This window comes from Strix uralensis, chromosome 4 (assembly GCF_047716275.1).
Source record: "Strix uralensis isolate ZFMK-TIS-50842 chromosome 4, bStrUra1, whole genome shotgun sequence".
In the NCBI taxonomy this organism is placed as follows: Eukaryota; Metazoa; Chordata; class Aves; order Strigiformes; family Strigidae; genus Strix; species Strix uralensis.
This window is the reverse complement of record NC_133975.1, coordinates 47,882,707-47,902,632: the sequence shown is the minus strand read 5'-3', so window position 1 is coordinate 47,902,632 and position 19,926 is coordinate 47,882,707. Positions and strand designations below refer to the sequence as shown.

The 19,926-nt window shown below is 36.1% G+C and overlaps 1 protein-coding gene across 1 annotated transcript in view; it reads right to left on the bottom strand.

The window, feature by feature from the left end:
* PDGFC (platelet derived growth factor C) overlaps positions 1 to 19,926 on the bottom strand; it is a 135,214-nt gene that overhangs the window by 27,078 nt on the left and 88,210 nt on the right. The window contains exon 3 of the mRNA XM_074865085.1: positions 10,524 to 10,704. Coding sequence (XP_074721186.1) covers positions 10,524 to 10,704 — 181 coding nt within the window. The remainder of the gene's footprint in view (positions 1 to 10,523; positions 10,705 to 19,926) is intronic.

Below are 19,926 nucleotides of genomic sequence, written 5' to 3'. Positions count from 1 at the left end.
CCTAATCACAAGGGTTTTTTCTACATGAAAGGTGCCTATGACTTTCTTAAGCAGAAAGGCAATCAAAAAAAAGTAAATACAGTATTTAAAGTTATATATATTTATGGAGCGCAAACAAGAAGAGATCAATTACAGAATTTACTTTGACTAAAAGACAAGAATTACAAGCCAACAAGGCATTACACAGATGACTCAAGAATGGGAAGTATTTTATTATTAACTTTTGATTACCCAGAACACCTCACATTGAAAAGCCCAAAGACAAATATGCACACACAAGTCAGAAGAGTTCAGAAGATCAGAGTGATTTTCAGAAGATAAGCAAGGGCAACCCTATTAACAGCTTACGTATTAAAAGCCTACATATATGTGGCTCACTGTCCTGCCAGTTATCAAGTTAAAAACGATTTGGCATTTGGCCCTTTCCCCCAAGAAACACAGATGATGACTGAGTGACTTTGACAATTTGGCTCAACTTAGTTATCTTACTCCTTGGCTACCTAGTTATTTTGGTCATGTCAGCCAGCAGGTAAATTCAGGGTCAGTTGCACCGAGTTAGCAAAATTTGTCTACAAAACAATTTTAGATTTTAGATGTTTTGAAGTTTCAAAAATAGTGACCTTTTTATATTCACATGCAGGCATAATAAAGAAAAATACTGAAAATAAAAAGTGAAAATTCAAATTTAAGAAACTATCTTTACTATGCCAACTATTCACAAAACCATGAGGATACTGATTTCTAACAAAATGACCTTAGCACAGCATCTGTCTTGTTAAAGACAGTAATGCTGTTTAAAGGGTATTTATCACACTGTTAGAAGAACATCTAGAACAAGAGATGTCTACTGAGAAACTTAAGTGCTACCAAAAGACACCAGGGCTACATATGGGACAATAAAGTGTCAAATGATTTCATTTTCTACACCACTACACTGAAATTCCCCATACCACCTAACAGACTTACTCAGATGAGATCCGAGAACTGTTGTATGTGGTGTCAGGGTAGAGTTAGTATGGAGTTCCCCTAAGGAATCCTTTTGCAGCTGAAAGGGAAGGGCTGTCAGGAACCACCAACTTCAGTGTCTGTAGGATTACATGCAAACTTTCTTCCAAAGGCTGTGCCATCTGCCTTCACACCTCCACTTTTCAAGTGCCTTTGAAACTGGTCTTTCATGCACTAAATCACTGCCTTCAATTTGAAGCCCAGCATTTTAGTTCTCCTAAATGATTCTTAATATTTTTCTTCCTACGATTTATTTCATAGCTCAAAAGCAAAGTGAAATGAATACTCAAACAGCCCGAGTACTCTGCCTCTGGAAATGTCTTTTGCCAAACAAATTGCCCTCCACTTTCACATGCAAGGTTTTGTTAATTTAGTTTTCTTTTTTTAAACAATTACAGTTCTTTGACAACATGCACCAGCTATCAGGAGCAAACATGGAAGCAACTCTCTGAATTCCTTCTCCACCACCCTAGCCAGAGATAATTGAAAGAACAGATGTAACTGAAAACTTTTCAACAAAAATCCTGGCTTCTTCAGCCAAACCTTTCATCATCATCATTAAAAAAGTTTTGAGTACTTATGAGAAGCTAACAACTGACAGCTCATAATCCCCATCTGTAACACCAGAGGCCAGGTACCACAAAGACAAGACAGGTGCAAGTTTTGGTATTCCCATAGTGCTTATTATCTATCCCTTTTTAGAAACAAAAGGATTTCTCTTAACACCACTACCAATACCCCACATTAATCTTTCCACAAGCAAACTCTTACCCTGAAGCTACAATACAGTGTTATTACTCTGTCAAGAATTTTTTCTCCTGAATTTAAAGAGGTGCTTCCACTAGTCTGTGGAGTTAGACAGTGCAGTCAGTCATCTACAGAAGCTGCTCTGCAGCTGATTTGATCTCAAATGTCTGGAGCTGCACCCATCATTCCATTTTTTTCCATGCAGTTCTGATGTTCCTAAGAGCCTTTCAGATCTGGACCATATGTTAAAAAATTAGACAAGTTGCACTGATTAAGTCTGTTCTGTCCCAAATTCTTTCCTTTCGTTCCTGTTTTCACCTTTTTCTACCAGAATTATGGCAAGAAAAATTAGCACAGTACACACCACTCTAATTAGTTACTGCCTGTTTCTTTGGGGTGAGGTAAGGGATAGGACTGCAGCATGACTAAGATATTAATAATGGATAGGGACATGACATGAATGTAGCTAAAACAGCATAATTGAAAATTATGGTGCTGCCTGCAACCTAGTATCAAATATATATTTGCTTACCTTTTTTTCCACTAGCAAGCATGTCAGACACAACGTCTCAGTATTTGAAAGCACAAAAAATTTAGGACTGTGCCAGTTACACAGGGGATTACTTTGAACATAGGACAGAGTCACTTTGCTTTGGAATTTGTAGAGAAGCCACCAGCATGCTTTCTCAAAAAGCTGTGAATAACATGTTGATCCTGGAAATTGGAAAAGGGATAGTCAACTAGACAATTATGTAATACTTAAAACATAAAAAATAAAGGTAGCTAAAAAACAACAGGCCACCCCAGTAGAGCTAAAGGGACCTGGGAGAACAGGAAGGTGGTGTTGGAGGGGTTTTTTTTTGTTTGGTGGTGGTTTGGGTTTTGTTTTGTGGGGTTTTTTTGTTTGGTTGTTTTTTGGGGGTGGGGGGGTGGTTTGGGTTTTTTTTTAAGCAAACATATAAGTGAAAAGTAGCTTATATAACATTTAGTAAAGGTTTAAATAAAAAAAAAAGTCACAGACAAATAACTGAAACATTGCACTCTTCAGAATGGATGTGACCTATAAGAGCGAACAAATAAATTTGAAACATAACTACAGAATAATTTTAAAAGACTAAAGGAACATTTGAACATCATTATAGAATATTTATGTTGAGGTAGCATCCAACAGCTCCAATTACATGAGATCAGTGAGTTTACAGTTTGAGTGACACGTTTTTATATATATATATATATATATCCCTCTAAAGTAAAGGAGTTTGAAGTTTGTGTTCTGTGAGGTGCCTATACAATCTGATTAGAGCAAAGGATGTTGTGAAGGCATGAAGTTTACCTGGGTTCAAGGGGTACATGGACAATTATTTGCAAGGAACATCTGTTACAGATTACTAAATAGACAAAGCACACAGGCTCAGGGAATCCCCCTCCTGCAGAAAGTAGCTGGTAAGTGGGCGAGTACAGGAGGGGTGAAGAATCACATCTGTTTGACCTCCTCCCAGTGCTCCCTGCCATCCATTTATGAACACCACTGGTTGCAGGCTCCTGGGCTAGAGAACCTTGTGTTTGTTTCAAGGCAGCCTGACACTTGGGAAACTGGGAAGGCAATTGGAAAGGCTTAGAAACTTGACATGACCTGTTGAGTAATAAATTTTCAAATTCACATGCCAATATACATAACACATTAAATACTTTACTGTAGTAGTACTGACAGATAAAGACTAACCAGCTTGATCTGATCCTCATTCATTTATAAAGAACCATTTTAGAAGTGAGATTTTGAGAAGCAAGAGAGAATCTCTCTGAAGATCAGTTGGTACAAGTAGAGAATAACATTTTAGGCTAATATTTAGAGTTGCTACAGAGTGGCAGTATTATTCTTTTATTAATTTCTTCTGTGTAATTACACTGATTAGACCTAACTCAGTCCTCCTTGAGGGAACGTAATGAAAGAAACCAAACCAAAAAGACTCAAATACTACTTGAAAAAATTTTATCAGTTAGTATAATGGTAGCCATTTCATTAAGTAAAAAACTCACAATTTGAAATGTCCTGCAAACTCTGATGTCAAAATGCAATAAAAGACATACTTATTTTTAAATCTTGAGTTTTGATATTTGTGTTTTACAATAATGACGCACTATCATAATGAGGACTCCCAGAATATACTCAGGACTACAATATTAAAATGTAACGGTTGAAAGTTGTTTTCATTAGGTGATGTGTTCCCTGCTTATTAGCAGGTGTAAATTTTAGTGTCTATTAAGTCAAGTTGAATGAAAAAAGTAACACCCAAGGTAACTGCTGTGGTAATCCACAAGGCTGGTAATTCACCCCAGTCCACTTTCCTCATGTACCATGTATTCTATTCCTTGCATCATTACTGCAGATTGGATTTTCCACATTACTGTCTTTCCTGGATTTGTACACATTTTTTTTTCTTTTTTTATTTTCTCATCAGTTGGCAAAATATACTTCTTTCAGATTGTTCCCAAACAGAAATAATGTTACTTAAGATCCCACATACAGCAGTGAGACCACTCCCAGAGTCATGACATTGCAAGAGACTTTTTAAATTGCTCAAGACAAAACCACTCTTCTATCTTTAACTTTTGTAGATTTTTTGTAAACAACCGAGCGCACGTTAAAACTTATACATGCAGAATTTGTTTCAGAACACTAAGAATAAATGATAGACCATGTAATAGTAACACTAATTTTCAAATTAAATAAATACGCATCAACTTCCAATGAAAATGCTGAGACACACTAATAAAGCTTCCAAATAATAAAAAAGTCCCTGACAACACAAATACTTATTAATAAATAGAAACCTAAGAGAAGCTTTTACTTATTTACAGAAATTAAAGAAAAGAAATTGTCTCATATATTTGAAATACTTTTCCAATATGTTTTCTAAACTTTTTTACTTTTTAGGGTATTTAAAGAGGTTAAACATTGTTTGCACTGAATCATCCTACTAACTGCTTTTATGTGGGAATAGAGGGTTAATGTGTGATCAAAGACATCTTTTGGGAAAAGGAGCAAAAGGGGCTGTCTGCTTTTTCTTGACAGTTGCAGTACCCCATCTCTTGTTTATGGCAATAATTTCTGCTTGAAACAGGTTGCCAGAGTGATCTAACTTGGACATAATGCTATTGATGACTAAAAGGAGAGCTGTTTCCACAAGCTCTTCTCTACCTCACTTTTTATTTCCCCTCAATACTCTCTTTCAAAAATACAGTTTAAGACTTACGTGAATGCTCCATAACCAGTATCAGTTATGTTACTTGTTGAACACTCCTGAACTTTTCAGGAAGAAATTCTACTGAAGTTGTTGAATAGAAAAAACAAAGCATGATATTTGAGGTGTGGTAACATAATTGCGTTTAATTTTGAAATTATTGTTACTTATTTAGAAATAAAATCAGCTGATTTTTTATATCTTTTGCCACAGTGAAACGGGGTGGGATATACAATAAACTTCCAAAATCAATTAAAATCTTAGTCAAATATACAATGAATTTGTAAAAATAAAGTCTATACAAGAAGACAAAATTACTACTTCCTACATAGTCAGTGAAATGATTTCTGATTCGTTTCAGCCTGAGCCACTGTAAAACTATCAGGAAAATACAACAGAAATGGTATATACTACATGAGAAACTACATGCAAATTTTGGTCAGAGGGAAAGGAACCTAGTCTTTCAGAGTACAAACCTTGCTATCATATATGCATATTCATTCCTTTTAAGAACTAAATGACAACCAGTTTGGTTCAAAATGTGTCTCTTCAGAGAAAATCCACACTGACCTCCCAGGTTGTGCAGGTCAAGGACACACTTCCACGGACTTCTGCACAGGCCCACAATTTTGCTAGATTCATTTCTAACCCCGTCTCTCTGTGAGGCTACTTCAGAAACACAGATTTTAAAATTTTCTATGATGTCTAAGTGACAGAATGAGATATGGTCGCAGGAAAACAAGATGTTTTGATTTTATTAGGAAATATCCTTCAGAGATTCTTTCTGCTTCTCCTCTCATTGTAGTCCCATGGATAACAGCCATCCTCAGTTTTGTACTTTTTGTAGTTTTTTGATTAACCTGAAGCATGTCGCTCCTATCTATGTATTTTGGGGTGATAGGTCTCATTTAAGAAATTTTAAAGGAATTTCTCCTTAGACCTCAAGCACAAATTTAATGCAAAATGAATTCTTCAAGGAAAGAATTAGTCCAAAAACCTCTCTGATTTACAATTTACTTTTTGCCACACAAAAAAAATTTGAATGCTTGAATCTGCAAGCTGGAGCATCTTTAGTAGTTTTTTGATTTATCCAGGCTTAGGTTTCACTATACCTAATCACTGGAAACTCTGAAGTTTCATTTAAGAGTCCTTCCCATCATATGAAGGATTTTCACAGTCCTTTTTCACTTCATGTAGCATTGCAAAGTGCTAAATAACACTTGTACGCTCTCCTACTGCTTCAAACCACCTTGGCTTAAACAACCCCGAAATTGTATTATTTCCAAAATCTTTTAATTACTTCTTAAGACAGTGTAGAAAAACCTTTGTTTAGGAGATCAATAATGTCCTTTATGATGTTTCTGGATGGATTTTTAGCGACTCCAGCCAGAGTTAAGCCTCTCGGGCTTTGGTACTGACATGTGAGATACACACCTGATATCTGTGAAATCTGTGGACTTTTGAAAGGAAGGGAACGTTAGGTAAGAGCTTTCCTTTCTCTGTTCTGTTAGTATGCACTTCTATTAGTATTTAAATTTTACTTGTCTTTTCCATTAAAAAAGCTCAATTAAAAAGGTTCCACAAGCAAAATTAATATGCTCAACCCTAAAAGAGCAATTTGGGTGAAATAAAGGAACAATTATTAGATAGCCCTGAACAGATTATCTGCACAGTATCAAATTTAATCTTCATTAGTGTTAATAGCAAGAGTACTACTAACAGCATCTCTGCATCAAAAAAAAAACCAAACCACAAACCCCTCTTGGATTGAAATCCAGGTAGCCATACATGTACTGCACCAAAATCACAAAACACCTGCCACATCACTTTTAAACCAGGTCAGTCTTTATGCAACTTCTTGGATTTTCCTCTTCATCTTTACTTGCATAGAAGAGGGTTAAGTCTGTTCTTTGCAAAGATCTTTGGCATGATCTTTGATGACAAATGACATGCTACCATATGCCAAAAAAGAAGGGGAATACAGTCACCCCCAGCTTCAACTTTAACTGGAGCTGCTTTGTTCTGAGTGCCCTGAATAATTAATAACTACTTTGGCAATCAGTCATGCATTCCTTAATGGCACCTCAGGCATCAAGTATCCCATTCACCCACTCCCCAAGTAACAATGGACTTTATTACATCAAGTTTTCTCTGCCAAACTTGTAACTGACATAATTTAAACTAAACAAGTCACTAGGAAGACTGAAGCCCAAACATATATTATAAGCATTTATAAGGTTTCTCTCAATTGCATGTGGCTACTATATGGATTAGAGCTCTAACTGGGGGAAAGTAAGAAGAAGGGGAAAAGAAATGAAATATGGATTGTTTTTGCAATAAAGTTCTAGGAGGGTTTAGGTGGTATAGTGCTGCCAAAACCAGGACTTTTAATAAATGCATAGCTGAACAGTCAAAATGCAGAACAACCGCTAAGCAGCCCTTAGTGAATAAAGCAGCTCACCAGTAAGCACAGACTAAGTGACAGGGCAGAGCATGAAAAGAGTGACTAAGAATAACAGCTGTGCTGAAAGTAGCATAATAATTTTGAAATAACACAAACTACATTTTCTTAGTAAGAATAAGCTTTTTCAACACTTCCTTTCACTTTATCATATTGCAGACAAAATTAACTTGCAACTATAGAACAGAGGAAAGGAAGGTGGGGTTAGACCAGAATTAAAGAATGTTCTAGATGTATCCAGGGTACACAATTTAAAATGGAAGAAATTCAAATTATTAAACTGTAATTAGCTAGAATCTGATGAAAAGCTTCATGTTTTTCTCACGGAGCGTTCTGCTTGTGTACAGTACATGCACTGCTTTTATACAGTGCCTTACAATCCTATGGCAAACCTTTCTAAAAAATTATGTTGCATCTATTGACATTGGAACTGCTGTGAGTCCTTCTGAGTGACTAAATCTTAGAAGTAATCAGATCAATAGCCATTCTCCCCTGACTTATTCATCATGTGAAAAGTTGGTTTGAAATATAATATACAAAGTAAAAAATATATATACACGATAAATTACAGCAGATTTAAACAAAGCCATTTCTCTTGCTCTTTAGAAGACCTGAAAATGTGTCCAGTCCCCCTCTCTGTGTGTGGCCTCCAAATACAGAAACAAGCTTGCACTGTTTTATTTCAGTTTTGCTTCATTTCTCCCCAAACAATCTCTCATTGCTAGTCTACCAGGCATCTCCCCCTCCCCCTCTTGTAAAAAAATTAGGAAAAAAAAAAATTTTTAACTGTTTAGGACCAATTCATTGAAGTGAATCACTAAGTGAATCAGTTATGTTTCTGCAAGAATTATTTAAAATTTACACCCATTCCTATAGCTGACATCTTTTTTGTGGAGAGGTGGGAGGGGAGGCTGTAAATTTTCATTTCTTTTGAAATGTTGTGTGAGATAGCATTATAGTTTTAAAGAACAACACTTTTTTTTTTGCATCAGTTTTCAATTGCTTTAGGTACAAGAAACAGGTCTAATCCTGAAACTCAGCAATACAGATTTCATTTACAGTCTGCAGTCTGAAATGTGAAATTGTATTTTGCATGGCTTATTAAGACATAATTTTTGATGAAAAAGGTCACAGCCCTTTTAAAGAGAGGTTTGAAAATTAATACTCACAAACCAATGAGTAGTTGTTATGCTGCACATTCTGGGGCTAGTTCTGAATTCCATATGTGAGAGATAACATACTTGGTTTCTAAAACACTCTGTATGTATACTTCTTATGCCATATGAGCTTTGTTAATGGAGAAAAACAGGGAACTAAAAAGGCATCCTATGATGTCAACTCTGTTTTTGTCTATTGAATAAGTGATGTAAATATTTTGAAGATTAGAGAGTTGTTTTTCAAGCGTTGATAACTTAAATTTATAACCAGTTTTCCCCATCAAATGTCAGGGAAAAAACTCAGTCCATTTGTACAGCATGGCATAAAGATAATTATACATACACTCTGATATTTTTAGGTGCCTTTGTTTAATTCATTCCACAGAAATTGGATCATACGTAAGTCAGATAGATATGTAGCAGGTAGGATGTAATACTAGAGCTGCAACAACGAAATTTGGCATCAGCCCACAAATACATCTATTTAGGGATTTTCTTTTACCATTTTCTAAAAGTAAACATACTTATTACATTCTGCCCTCGGGTGTACAAAAGTTTAAACCTGGCCATATTTCAAGTTGGTTTGGAGACTGATTGACATTTTATTTAATTTCAAAATTCATCGTTATTAGGTCACACTATTGTACTAACAAAAGGGTCTAACTCACAAGAGAGTCAAATATTCAGATCAAACTTTTAATTGCTTTAGGAATAGTTCTTAGTTAGGCCTAAATATTTAAAAATACTTACAGGAAAACTACAGAAAATAACATACATATATATGTGTGTGTACATACACACTACTACACTTCACTGACATCATCATCAGTATGCTAAATGTATTATGTAGAAGATTATGTATTGTTGAAAAGATACATGGAATTGTTCTTTGCTTTTCAGTAACTGAAGTTTTGCAAACGGGGAGAAGAGGCAAAAATGGCAAAAGCAATAAGCAAGCCAAATGCATTTTGAGTGAAGTGCGTGTCAGTGGGGTTACAACATGGATTCTTTTGATCAATTTTTTTATTGAGCTTGCAGATATTTTCCACCAACAAAATACCACAGACCACAGAACTACTTCAGAGATTCACAAAGTGAATTATGAGGAATTTAACAAAAGTACTCCTTACTCTCTTTAATATGGAATACCTATTCTAAATCAAGTCAACCCTTGTTCTGCTCCACTCTAATGTTTCAGAACATCTCATCCTTAAAAATCTATAAACACTGTTTTGCTATCACAGATCTTTCATTTGATGAAAAAAGGTAACAGAAATCTGTTGACAGTGAAAATAGTCACATTTTAGACAATGACTATTGTTTAATATCTGCAATTTACAAGCATTAAAAAACACTCAAGAGAAGTCTAAAGTACAGTTTCCAGGGAAAATGCAGTAGAAAATGAGTACTGTGCATTGTCTGCTTTGTCACTATAATAAAACAGTCAAGAAGCATAAGGACATTTCTGGTTTTGAACTAGGTATAATCATTTGGCTGTGTATGTCTAATAGCAGCTGACTATTAAAAACATTAATTTCTTCAATCTTTTAACTTCTTGATGCTCTTTCAATGCCACACAGCTGATTCTTATGCTGATTTTTCTTTTCAAAACTAGAAAAAAAAGGGGTTTTGCGACTGTACTGTATTAGGAATGCAAACATTTTATTGAAGTTTCCACACAAACAACTGAGCCCACAACTTCCCAGTCCAAAGCCATCCAAGAACCACCACAAGAACACTCAGTTAGTTAAAAAACAGGAACAAAATGTACAATTCTGGAAGACAGATTTATTATTATTATTATTAAGAAATAAACCATAATTAATCCTAAACTATTAAAAGATTATTTTGAGCTACCACTTCAAAGATTTTGTCTTCCTGAAATGCTCCAATCTGAAACATGTTACTTACTGGCATAAGAAGTGTATAATGGATGCAGAATCCAGGTTCAGAAGGAAAATATTCATCAGACACAAATCTTATTCTGATCTGGTTTCCTTTGGAGATTTGTCTGCTTGGCACACTACTGGAACCACACCAGCGCCCTAAAACAGTGCCATCACTAGGCTCTTCAACTTCTACAAAGTCATACCTGAACACAAAAGAAAATAAAATGTTTATTTACTGATAACATTTCTATAAAATTCCTGCTTTAATCAATAAACTGACTCAGCAATTTGCAATTTTTTTTTTTTTTAATTTAAATGCTAAAAGTATGCTACCAAAGCCAGCTATTTTAAACTTAGCTTCCAAGTTGCTACTGGCTTAAATACATAATAAAATCATGCAGTGAAGTTAAAAAAATAAAAGCAGAGTTAGCATTTTGAAAAGACCCAGGAGTATGGTTTTGTTTGCTCCTTTTATGGAAAGCAATTACAACATGTGGGACAGGGCAGAACAAAGTCAAAGAAAAAAGACTGAAATTGCCTAAGCATGGCACAGTAATTTGTACTGCAGTATCACTAGCAGTATACTGCATGTCACCAGTGAAAGTTCAGGAGCTTTCTGGCATGGAAAACTTGCCCTCTTGAAATACCAGCTCCTGAAGGTTCAGATGGCGTAGGGAAACTTGGAAGCGCATTTAGAGTTTAGGCATATCCCAATGAGACGTTTGTTGAGCAAAGACCTAGACATACTGTGTGTCAGAAAGAACCTGATATTTTGGTAATACGAACAAGAGAGATATGGGTTGGGAGCTTTGAGAGAATGAAACATATTGAGTTTGATTTAGTTTCACTGGTTTTTAACATGTGGTCTGGGTATCCCTGGGGATCTGTGAACAACCTCAAATAGATCCATGAAAGGTAACTAAGAAACGCCAGTCAATTGTCATCTATAAGCTTCAACATGCCCCACAAGGTCCTTGCTTCCACTGGAAATGTTTAGGGGGTTCCCAAGTCATAAAAACATTGAAAGCCACTGCTCTAGAAGGTACGTCTGGTTTCAGTGTTTTAACCTGTTTCATGTCAGCTCCCCGGCTGCCCACTGACAGAATAAACACTAAGCATTTCAGCTGGATTTCCCCTGCTGCAGCTTGAAACCCTCCAAGCCCCAGCAGCAGCACAGCTCAGTGCTTTGGGAAGGTGAGAGTGCGTCAGTTAAAGCATGGCAAGCATTTGGAAGTTCACAGCTGCAGCTTTCCGAGTCACAATTTTACTTTTAAACCACAATTTGTATTCTAAGCACAAGCATAACACACCTCTGAGAAAGTTTCAAAGTTTCTGATATTTTTAATGTTCTGTTACACATGTAGTCATATACTAAATACATCTCATGCAAATCTAAATTGGTAAATAGCATTGAATCCTTTTCAAGGGTGTAAACAGCTCTACTTCTGATGATAGAAAATACTCATATTTTAGAAGACACGCACACACACTCTACCAAACATGCCAAGCAATATTTAATGTGAAAATTATTACCTCATAAAAATTTTCTACTAAAGCTTTTTCTAGATTTTTTTTCAGTAAAGCTAATCTTTATAATGATTCCCAGTTCCCTAGTTAGACAGCAGGCAATAAATTCTTGTGTTGCATGTTTGTGCAAGACTGACTTGCACATTTATTATCTCCATTTAAAGGACCAGTATTTTTTCCACTTAATTAGAAATGAATGCAATGAATATGCTCATTAACTGTGTTCAAAATCCATTACTGCCATGTACCACAGGTTTAAATCTTTGTTGAACTTATGATACTAATTACTTTATCACCATCTTTTTTCCCCTCAAACACTAATTCCTTTAACTGGTCCACCAGTGTTTTTACTTTATGAGCAGGTATACAACTTATTACAAAGGCAATGTGTACATTAATTGTACTAAGACTTCAGGGCTCAGCACATTTATCAAATTGATTCTGAACACTGAATCTTTTTTTTTTTTTTTTTTAAGATCAGTTTATGAAGTTTCTAAAGATAACCTTTTTTGTTTTTTTTTTTAGTTAAGAATATGAAATAATTATCTACTTTTCAGATTTGTAAAGAGTGAATAAGAATCATTACATTTATTGACTTAGGCTTAAGATGTCTGGGGGGTCAGGCATAGTATAGGTGTTAGTGCTTCTACATAACTTTCAGAGTACTTTCTATTGCACCTTTTGGTCTCCAGGAACCCCTGAAGTAAAAGAGAAACTCAAATTCCATAGTTTAAATCCTAGACCCTTAAAATAAATGCTAATTCATTCCATTAGTTGAGAGGTAAAATGGAGGGAAATAAGTATGCTGAAAAACCCAAATAAAATTCAGCTTCCTGATGTACATGGCAGATCCACATAATTCTGTTTGTTGGGGTGTTTCTTCTGTATTCAGTTCTTTCCTCTTTGATCTTTATATGTGATATTTGTAATCAAAATAATTTCTGATTTTTCAGTGTGTTATCAATGTTACCTTGATTGAGAGCTTTCTCAATCATTCTTCCCCCACCCTAATACCATTCTGGTCATCAGACATCCCCCTGTTTCCAAGTGATGAATCCGGAAGCAGTCTAATCAATATACAGCACTTGCTAGTACCGCATTGCAGTGTGCACAATTACCATTATCACTACTTAAGGGATTTATTAAAACTTATTTTATAAGTCAGTTGAACTTTCTCATTTCAACATGGTACAGTACATGCGGCATGGTTTATAATGATTACTCATTCTTTTATATTCAACAAACAAGTCTGGTGTTGTAGAAGATTTCTGTTTTCATAAGCAAATATAGGAAATATAATTATTGGTTTCTTACTGTTGAACACAGATGTAGGTGGAGCTCACTGCACAATATAGATATTTCACCATCAGCAAGTGGAATCTTTAGAAATTTTGTCTACATCAACAGAAAAAAGTCCTTCACATGTTTCCTGTACATAATGACATTTTTAGCCAGTAACTTTATTCCTGTCAGTTATCTAGGCTGAATGTGCTGCAAGAGCCTGCCGAAAGAATCTTCTGTGCAACTAAAATTCCTTGCATTGCACATCTGGACTGAAGTCTGAACTTGCTGTGAAAAGTAACAAAACAAAAGTGGTTCAGATACTTCAGGCATTTACAAGATTGTGCTACATAATTCTGCAACTTCACGTCACAGGGCTAAAGAGCAGCAGGGACAATAGCACAGCCAACCCAAATTATTTCCTCTTCAAGAGAAGCTTGTACTTGAAATGCAAGAAAACCAGGATAAATAACCAAGAACTGAGAAGCTATTTTCCATCTGCAATGCAATAAAAAATGTTAAACTGCACATTGAACCAAACAAAGAATCTTTCTTTTCTGTGCAGTGTAAAAAGGAGCAAACACAACCCTCTTTGACAACGACTAAAGAAATGCTCTGGTGGTGTATCTATGTTCAATACATTATTCAAATACTACTTAAGTACAATTTATGACAAAGAGGTAGTCCAATCTCCTCTCCTGGGATGAAAGATGTTTTTGCCTTTAGTCATGATGCCCACAATGTCTTCCGTTATACCTGCTGCAGAACATGTATTCCTCTTCCCCATGGCCTAAGGTGCCTGGGACCGTGGATTGAATTAGCAGTCTGAACAAAGACAATTCATTGGAAAAGAGCAGGGAAGCAACAGAAGCGACTCTAAACTTCAATGCCTTTCCAACCAGGAAATGTATTTTCCAGAGGAATAAGTTTTCCTCTCCTTTCTGTATTTTTTCTGTGGTTTACACTGTCGTTTGCTAAACATACTCTGACAGGCTGTTTACCTTGGCTTGCAGTTTTGTGACCTTTTTGTGCCTTCCCTCTGCCTTTGGAATTCCACAAATATGTCAATGAATGTAAGAAGCAGAAACCCATGGGGTAAAATGCTTTGTCACATCAGTGATGTTGGACATTTCCATCTGTACATAGATGCGTGCTAGACAAAATCTAGCACACCCATTAAAACAGCTTGAGAAAGGTGAAATAGATTTTCCTTCTGCCTTTGATAAGAACTCGTTTCAATTTTTTTGTTTGTTTTGGTTTTTTTGGGGGGGCAGTTGGGATTTGTTTTGGGTTTTTTTAAGTGAAGAAATAGGAAGTTGATAACTTTCCTTGTGCCGACATAGCACACTAAAATAACTACCTCAGCTGCAGATCAAAAGCATTCAAAGTCCCCTGGCAGTTCACCAGACAAACTGTTATTTAATAGAACTTAGATAGCTTATATTTGGACAGCTTCAATTCTGGAAACATTGGAAACTACTAAAAAACTGTCATAATGAAAAGATAATTTTGATCTTTTTCTAAGCAAAATTTTAACACCATCATTCTAAAGGAAAATTTCCTCTCCCTCTTCCAGCTCCATTTGAAATAATTTTCATTTTTGCTACCGAAATATTTAAATTTCCCTATGGAACAAAATGTTTGGTTTCCATAATTTGACTTAGCTGTGTATTTGTATAGACAAAACTGTAAGGGTATTTGTGACACCTTACATAGTCTTCATTTCTTAGATCACTTTTAAATCACATCTGAAAGTAATCATATTGCTCTTTGTGAAATAAATATCTTTACATATAGAGGTAAGTAAGGCTAAGTATTTAACTTGAAGACATTTTTTTCAATGCTTGTCAGCCTCACTTGCAATAGATTTTGGAGGCCTCCTCCAATCAACTCAACTCTCTAGTAATGCTCTGATGAGCAGATTCATGCTTATCTGAGTGGAAAAGAATCACAGAATCATCTAGGTTGGAAAAGACCTTGAAGATCACCTAGTCCAACCGTTAGAGGGAACACTAGAGCATAACAGAGGCACTGAAATCCATGGTATCTAATGGCAGACCCAATGTGTTTAACCAACCTTGTTATTCCCATGTTGTACAGCCTCCAGCAAAAATCCATGATGGGGCAAGGAGAATGCAAAGTTTATGACAAAGGGCAGGAAAATGGGAGGACCCCAGGAAGGAAGAAGGCAGAAAAGGAGAGAGTGGCATGCTTGATTAGAGAAATAAGTGGATTTCAGGCAAACCACAAGCCTACAGATGTAGCAATATAGTTGTTAAGAGTGTACTGCATCGTTCATTCAATAGAAAAGAAGAAAGTTCTCCACCTATTACCAGTACTGCCTCTCTCACTGAGGCTAAACTTTCCCTCAAAGACCAAGGCACAGAGAGAAAAGACACATCATGTGAGATGAAAATCAAAATGTCCCAAAAATTAAATAATTGGTAATAATGAAACTGCAGATACTTGTGCACTATTTTGCAGTTTATGTAATAGGAAATCTTACTTTTGATGTTATCTTTTTTGCCCTCCCATATGGCCAGGCCAGGCAGTATAATCACCTACCACCCAAGTTTACAAGCTTCAGAACAGCTGTTTAATTAATTCCTTTGCCTTTCAAATGCATTAATTTACATCATATTGCTTTGTATTTTTTGCCAGACAACAATATCTATATGAACCTCAGACTGGGAAAGATTGGCCCATTCAGTCCAGTCCTCCATTCAGCCCAGTAGATACAAGATTCCTGAAGCCACAAACTGCTAGCAGTGCACATCAGTAAAAGTTAGCTATTAATAACTCCACTTGTCAGCCAGGTGGCAGAGAAAAAAAAAATCTCAAATGATACAGAAAGCCAATTTCCTGGAGGAATGGAAGGGAGAAGGCACCTTGGCTGAAATGTTGACCCTGTGACAGCACCAGCAAATACTCCATGCAGGGTAAAAGTTCAATAAAAATCATTCCACACGATGTTGTCAGAAATGTTTGACTGGGGCTACTCTGAGTGACAGTAAAGTCAGGATACTGGAAGAAAACTGTTTTTCTAAAACTACGTGATATAAGATTTTAATAATTTAAAATATTCCCCCGGGATTTTGCCTTTCCAAAGGAGTTTCTGAAAAAAGTTACTCAGAGTCATTTAACTCCACTTCCTGAGGTTCACAGCATGAGCAAGTCACCCCTAGAATTCATCCTCTTTAAGAGGATTTGGCAGTGTCTTCCAATATAAGAGGAAAGGCCTTTGGATTGTCCAAAAATTGAGAAAAGAGTTACATTCTGTGTTTTCTGTCATGCTTGATGTTTTAATGTTAAAAAAAAAAAAAGAGAGAAAAGATGATGGAACAGCAATGATTTGACATGAAATAAATTTCCATAGTAGTACCTGTATCTGCTGATCCTACACACAAGAAACAGCACACCCAGATATAATCCGAATACAAAACTGATGAGGTCAGTTTTTTGTACTCAGAAAATGATGCTTAATTATACACAAATATCACTTCCAGCAACAGACATCACTTCAAGCCAATAGACCCAATGGAGCATAAAACCCCCAAGTATCCTGCCATGTCTACATTTTCTATGAAATAAAGATATTCAAGGTATAAACAGAACATTTCTAACTGCCATTCACCAAATATGGATTGTAGTCTTTGCGCCAACCTACTTTGAATGCATCTATTTTAGAATATGTAGTACTGCACATTAGGAACTGCCTTATGGAAACACAGATTCATTCACAAATGTTAGATGGTTGCCATGGTTCTCTCTATTTAATCTTTCCTCATACTGATTAGTAACAGCCTGAGGCTTCTAACACAACCGCACAACTCTCTCTGTATTTCTACCTTGTTATTTAGGATACACAAAAAAAAAGTTTAATCCTTAGATTTCAGTTTTCTTCCCCTTCATTCACTGTAAGCCACTTTGATCATAAATACACATTTACAACACTAAGTGAAAGGGAAAAACAAGACAGAGTTCAAACCCCTAAATTCTACCCTTCAAAGATTTGAAAACTTTTCATGAAAAGGATGCGCTGGTTATGATTTGGAGAAGTTAACTGTTGCATCACTACTCTCCAGTCTACCAGAAAACATATTTCCATTTTCTGTGGATCTGCTGAAAAGTTGAGGCACCATGTGAAGCTGAGACATACACATTTTGCATAGTAGCTTTTGTCACCTGGTGAACTAGAGTCAAAGAACTGTATGCAAAAATAAGAAATCCAAAGAAATGTATCTCTTCACCCTCCTCCCCAAAACTCTCCTTTCTATCACAAGTTTACTTCAGTGCCAATTGAGTATTGCTGAAAACATATCCTTTCCTTGATGACTAGTAAATTGGCACACAAACACCTCCAGGAAATAAAACATCATGACCGGTGTCTGAGTGCACTGGTAAGCACTTAAGTATCCTCATCTTAAGCACATGAATATCCCATAGTCTCTGAAAGTAACTTCTGCCTTGTGGGAAGGAAGGGGCATTAACTCTTCCACAAGAATGATAAATTGTAAACTAGATACATTGGTAAACGTACTTCAGGCTCTAAAACAAAACAATTCTATATTCAGACAGCAACCCTGTAATTATTTAAGCATATGTTAAACGACTGATATGGATAAAGCATGTAAATAAGTATTTTCTGGAATACAGCAACCACAGAAATCAGTCCTGTTCAGTCTGTGTTAATGAACTAATTTATATTGGTATAACTTCTGTTGATACATTATTTCAAGCACTTGAATAAGAATCTTATAGAAAGAGACATTATAATCCTGCAGATCAAAAGTGGAGGTAAGAAGGGAAGAAGACGGTTTCCCAAACTCCTCCTTTTAAAAGGCCAACTGCCAAATTTCTTAGAAGCCACCTATACTTATCTTCTTTATATCAAAGAATGGCAGGTAGTCCTAATGTCTGTCAGGATAAGAAATGTGTTTAGCTCTCTTTAAATAAGTGTTAAATTTGGTCTAAAAATGGCACATTATGAGTACAACAGAGATAAAAACCAAAAAAGTGCATGAAATTTCATACCAACATTACTATTAATCGAATACAAAGATGAATTTGGGAATATTGGAAAGCTTGGAAAAACATACTAACACATGTGAACCAGCTTGCAAATGATGCTCCAGTCCATTTACTTACCTTGGCCTTCATCTTAAAATGCAAAGGAAGTTCCACAGGCAGTTTGGAAAACTCCTGTGAGTTTCCATCACCTAGGGTTACTATGCTATGCTTACCTTTTTCCTATTTGACTATATATTCTCCTGTAGCTATATAAAATATAGTGAGTAAAAAAGATTTTCCACAAAACTAAGAAGTCACTTGGAAAGGTTATTTTTCAAGGACTAGAAAATGGATAACATCTACATGAAACATTTTCTTGTACTGTTTCACCACCAATCTGTCTGCTTTCTGCTACTGACTGCATGTATGGACCACAGATTTCTTTAGTATCCTGCGCAACTTATGACTTGAAATAACAATGCATATAACAAAAATGGTAGGAAGAATGTTCTTATTGTGCTGCACACTAGTACTCCTATTCTTCATCATCCTTCCCCCGCCCCTGCAAAGGAATACCCATACAATTTGTTATTATTATGTACTTACAGTACAGCACAATGTGGAAAAGGCCATCAGAATTCAGGGTCCTGCTGCACTGGACACTATACTCTCCAAAGCACATTTCCCATCAAAAAGAGACCGCCCATTGCTCCCAGACAACGTACCAGCTCAGTAAGTATCCTACGTCATGCAGTACTACACTCTCCAGATTTTAGAGAATGAAATGCCTTACCAACTCTTTCCCAGTACTTCTCTGTAAAGTCTGGTATATTTTACCTTTGGAATTACAGTGATCATAATAAATCATATGTTCCTACTGTACAGATCAATATTTTGTAGAAAACCAAAAACATTAGTGAAGCTCAGAGTTCAGATCAACAGCCAAGGTTGTAAAGCATTCTTCCTAACCCACCATAAAATTTCTACTTCTACTCACACTGTTCATGGTGGTCAATGTATCTGTTCCAGCTTCTGTGAATCCATAATCATGTTTTTACCACTGTTTTTCAAGCAGCATTTTAAATATTTATTCTAGTATCCCAAATGGTAATTCTTTCTCTATGCACATTCCTTATATCCTGGAATGTAGCGATGGCTCCAGTCAACAATGAAAACTACCGGCTAAGCAATTTCCTAGTAATATTCAAAGGCATATTTTGGAAAACAAACAAACAAGAAATTCCTAAGGGGCATTTTCAGCATGTGAAGATTCACCCAGGGCAGTGCAGGCAGCACCCCTTCCCCTCAAGCACCATCTGATGATATAGCAGCATTACACACCTGGTCATTTCCCCTACTCCTTTTCCCTCTCTCCTGCCTACCTCAATGGAGATTGGGGCTCCTATCTATGTTTATTTAAATTAAAACACCTTTATTTCTTTAGTTCAACGACACAATAACATATGGTCTCTTGTCTGCTACACTAGCACACAGGATTTACCAATCCAGGACAGACCATTTGTCATGAAGTCCAATATCCTGCTTCAGGACAGGCTAGTAATTGCTATTTGAACAGAGAGTGAAAAATCCCTATAACGTAACCGAGC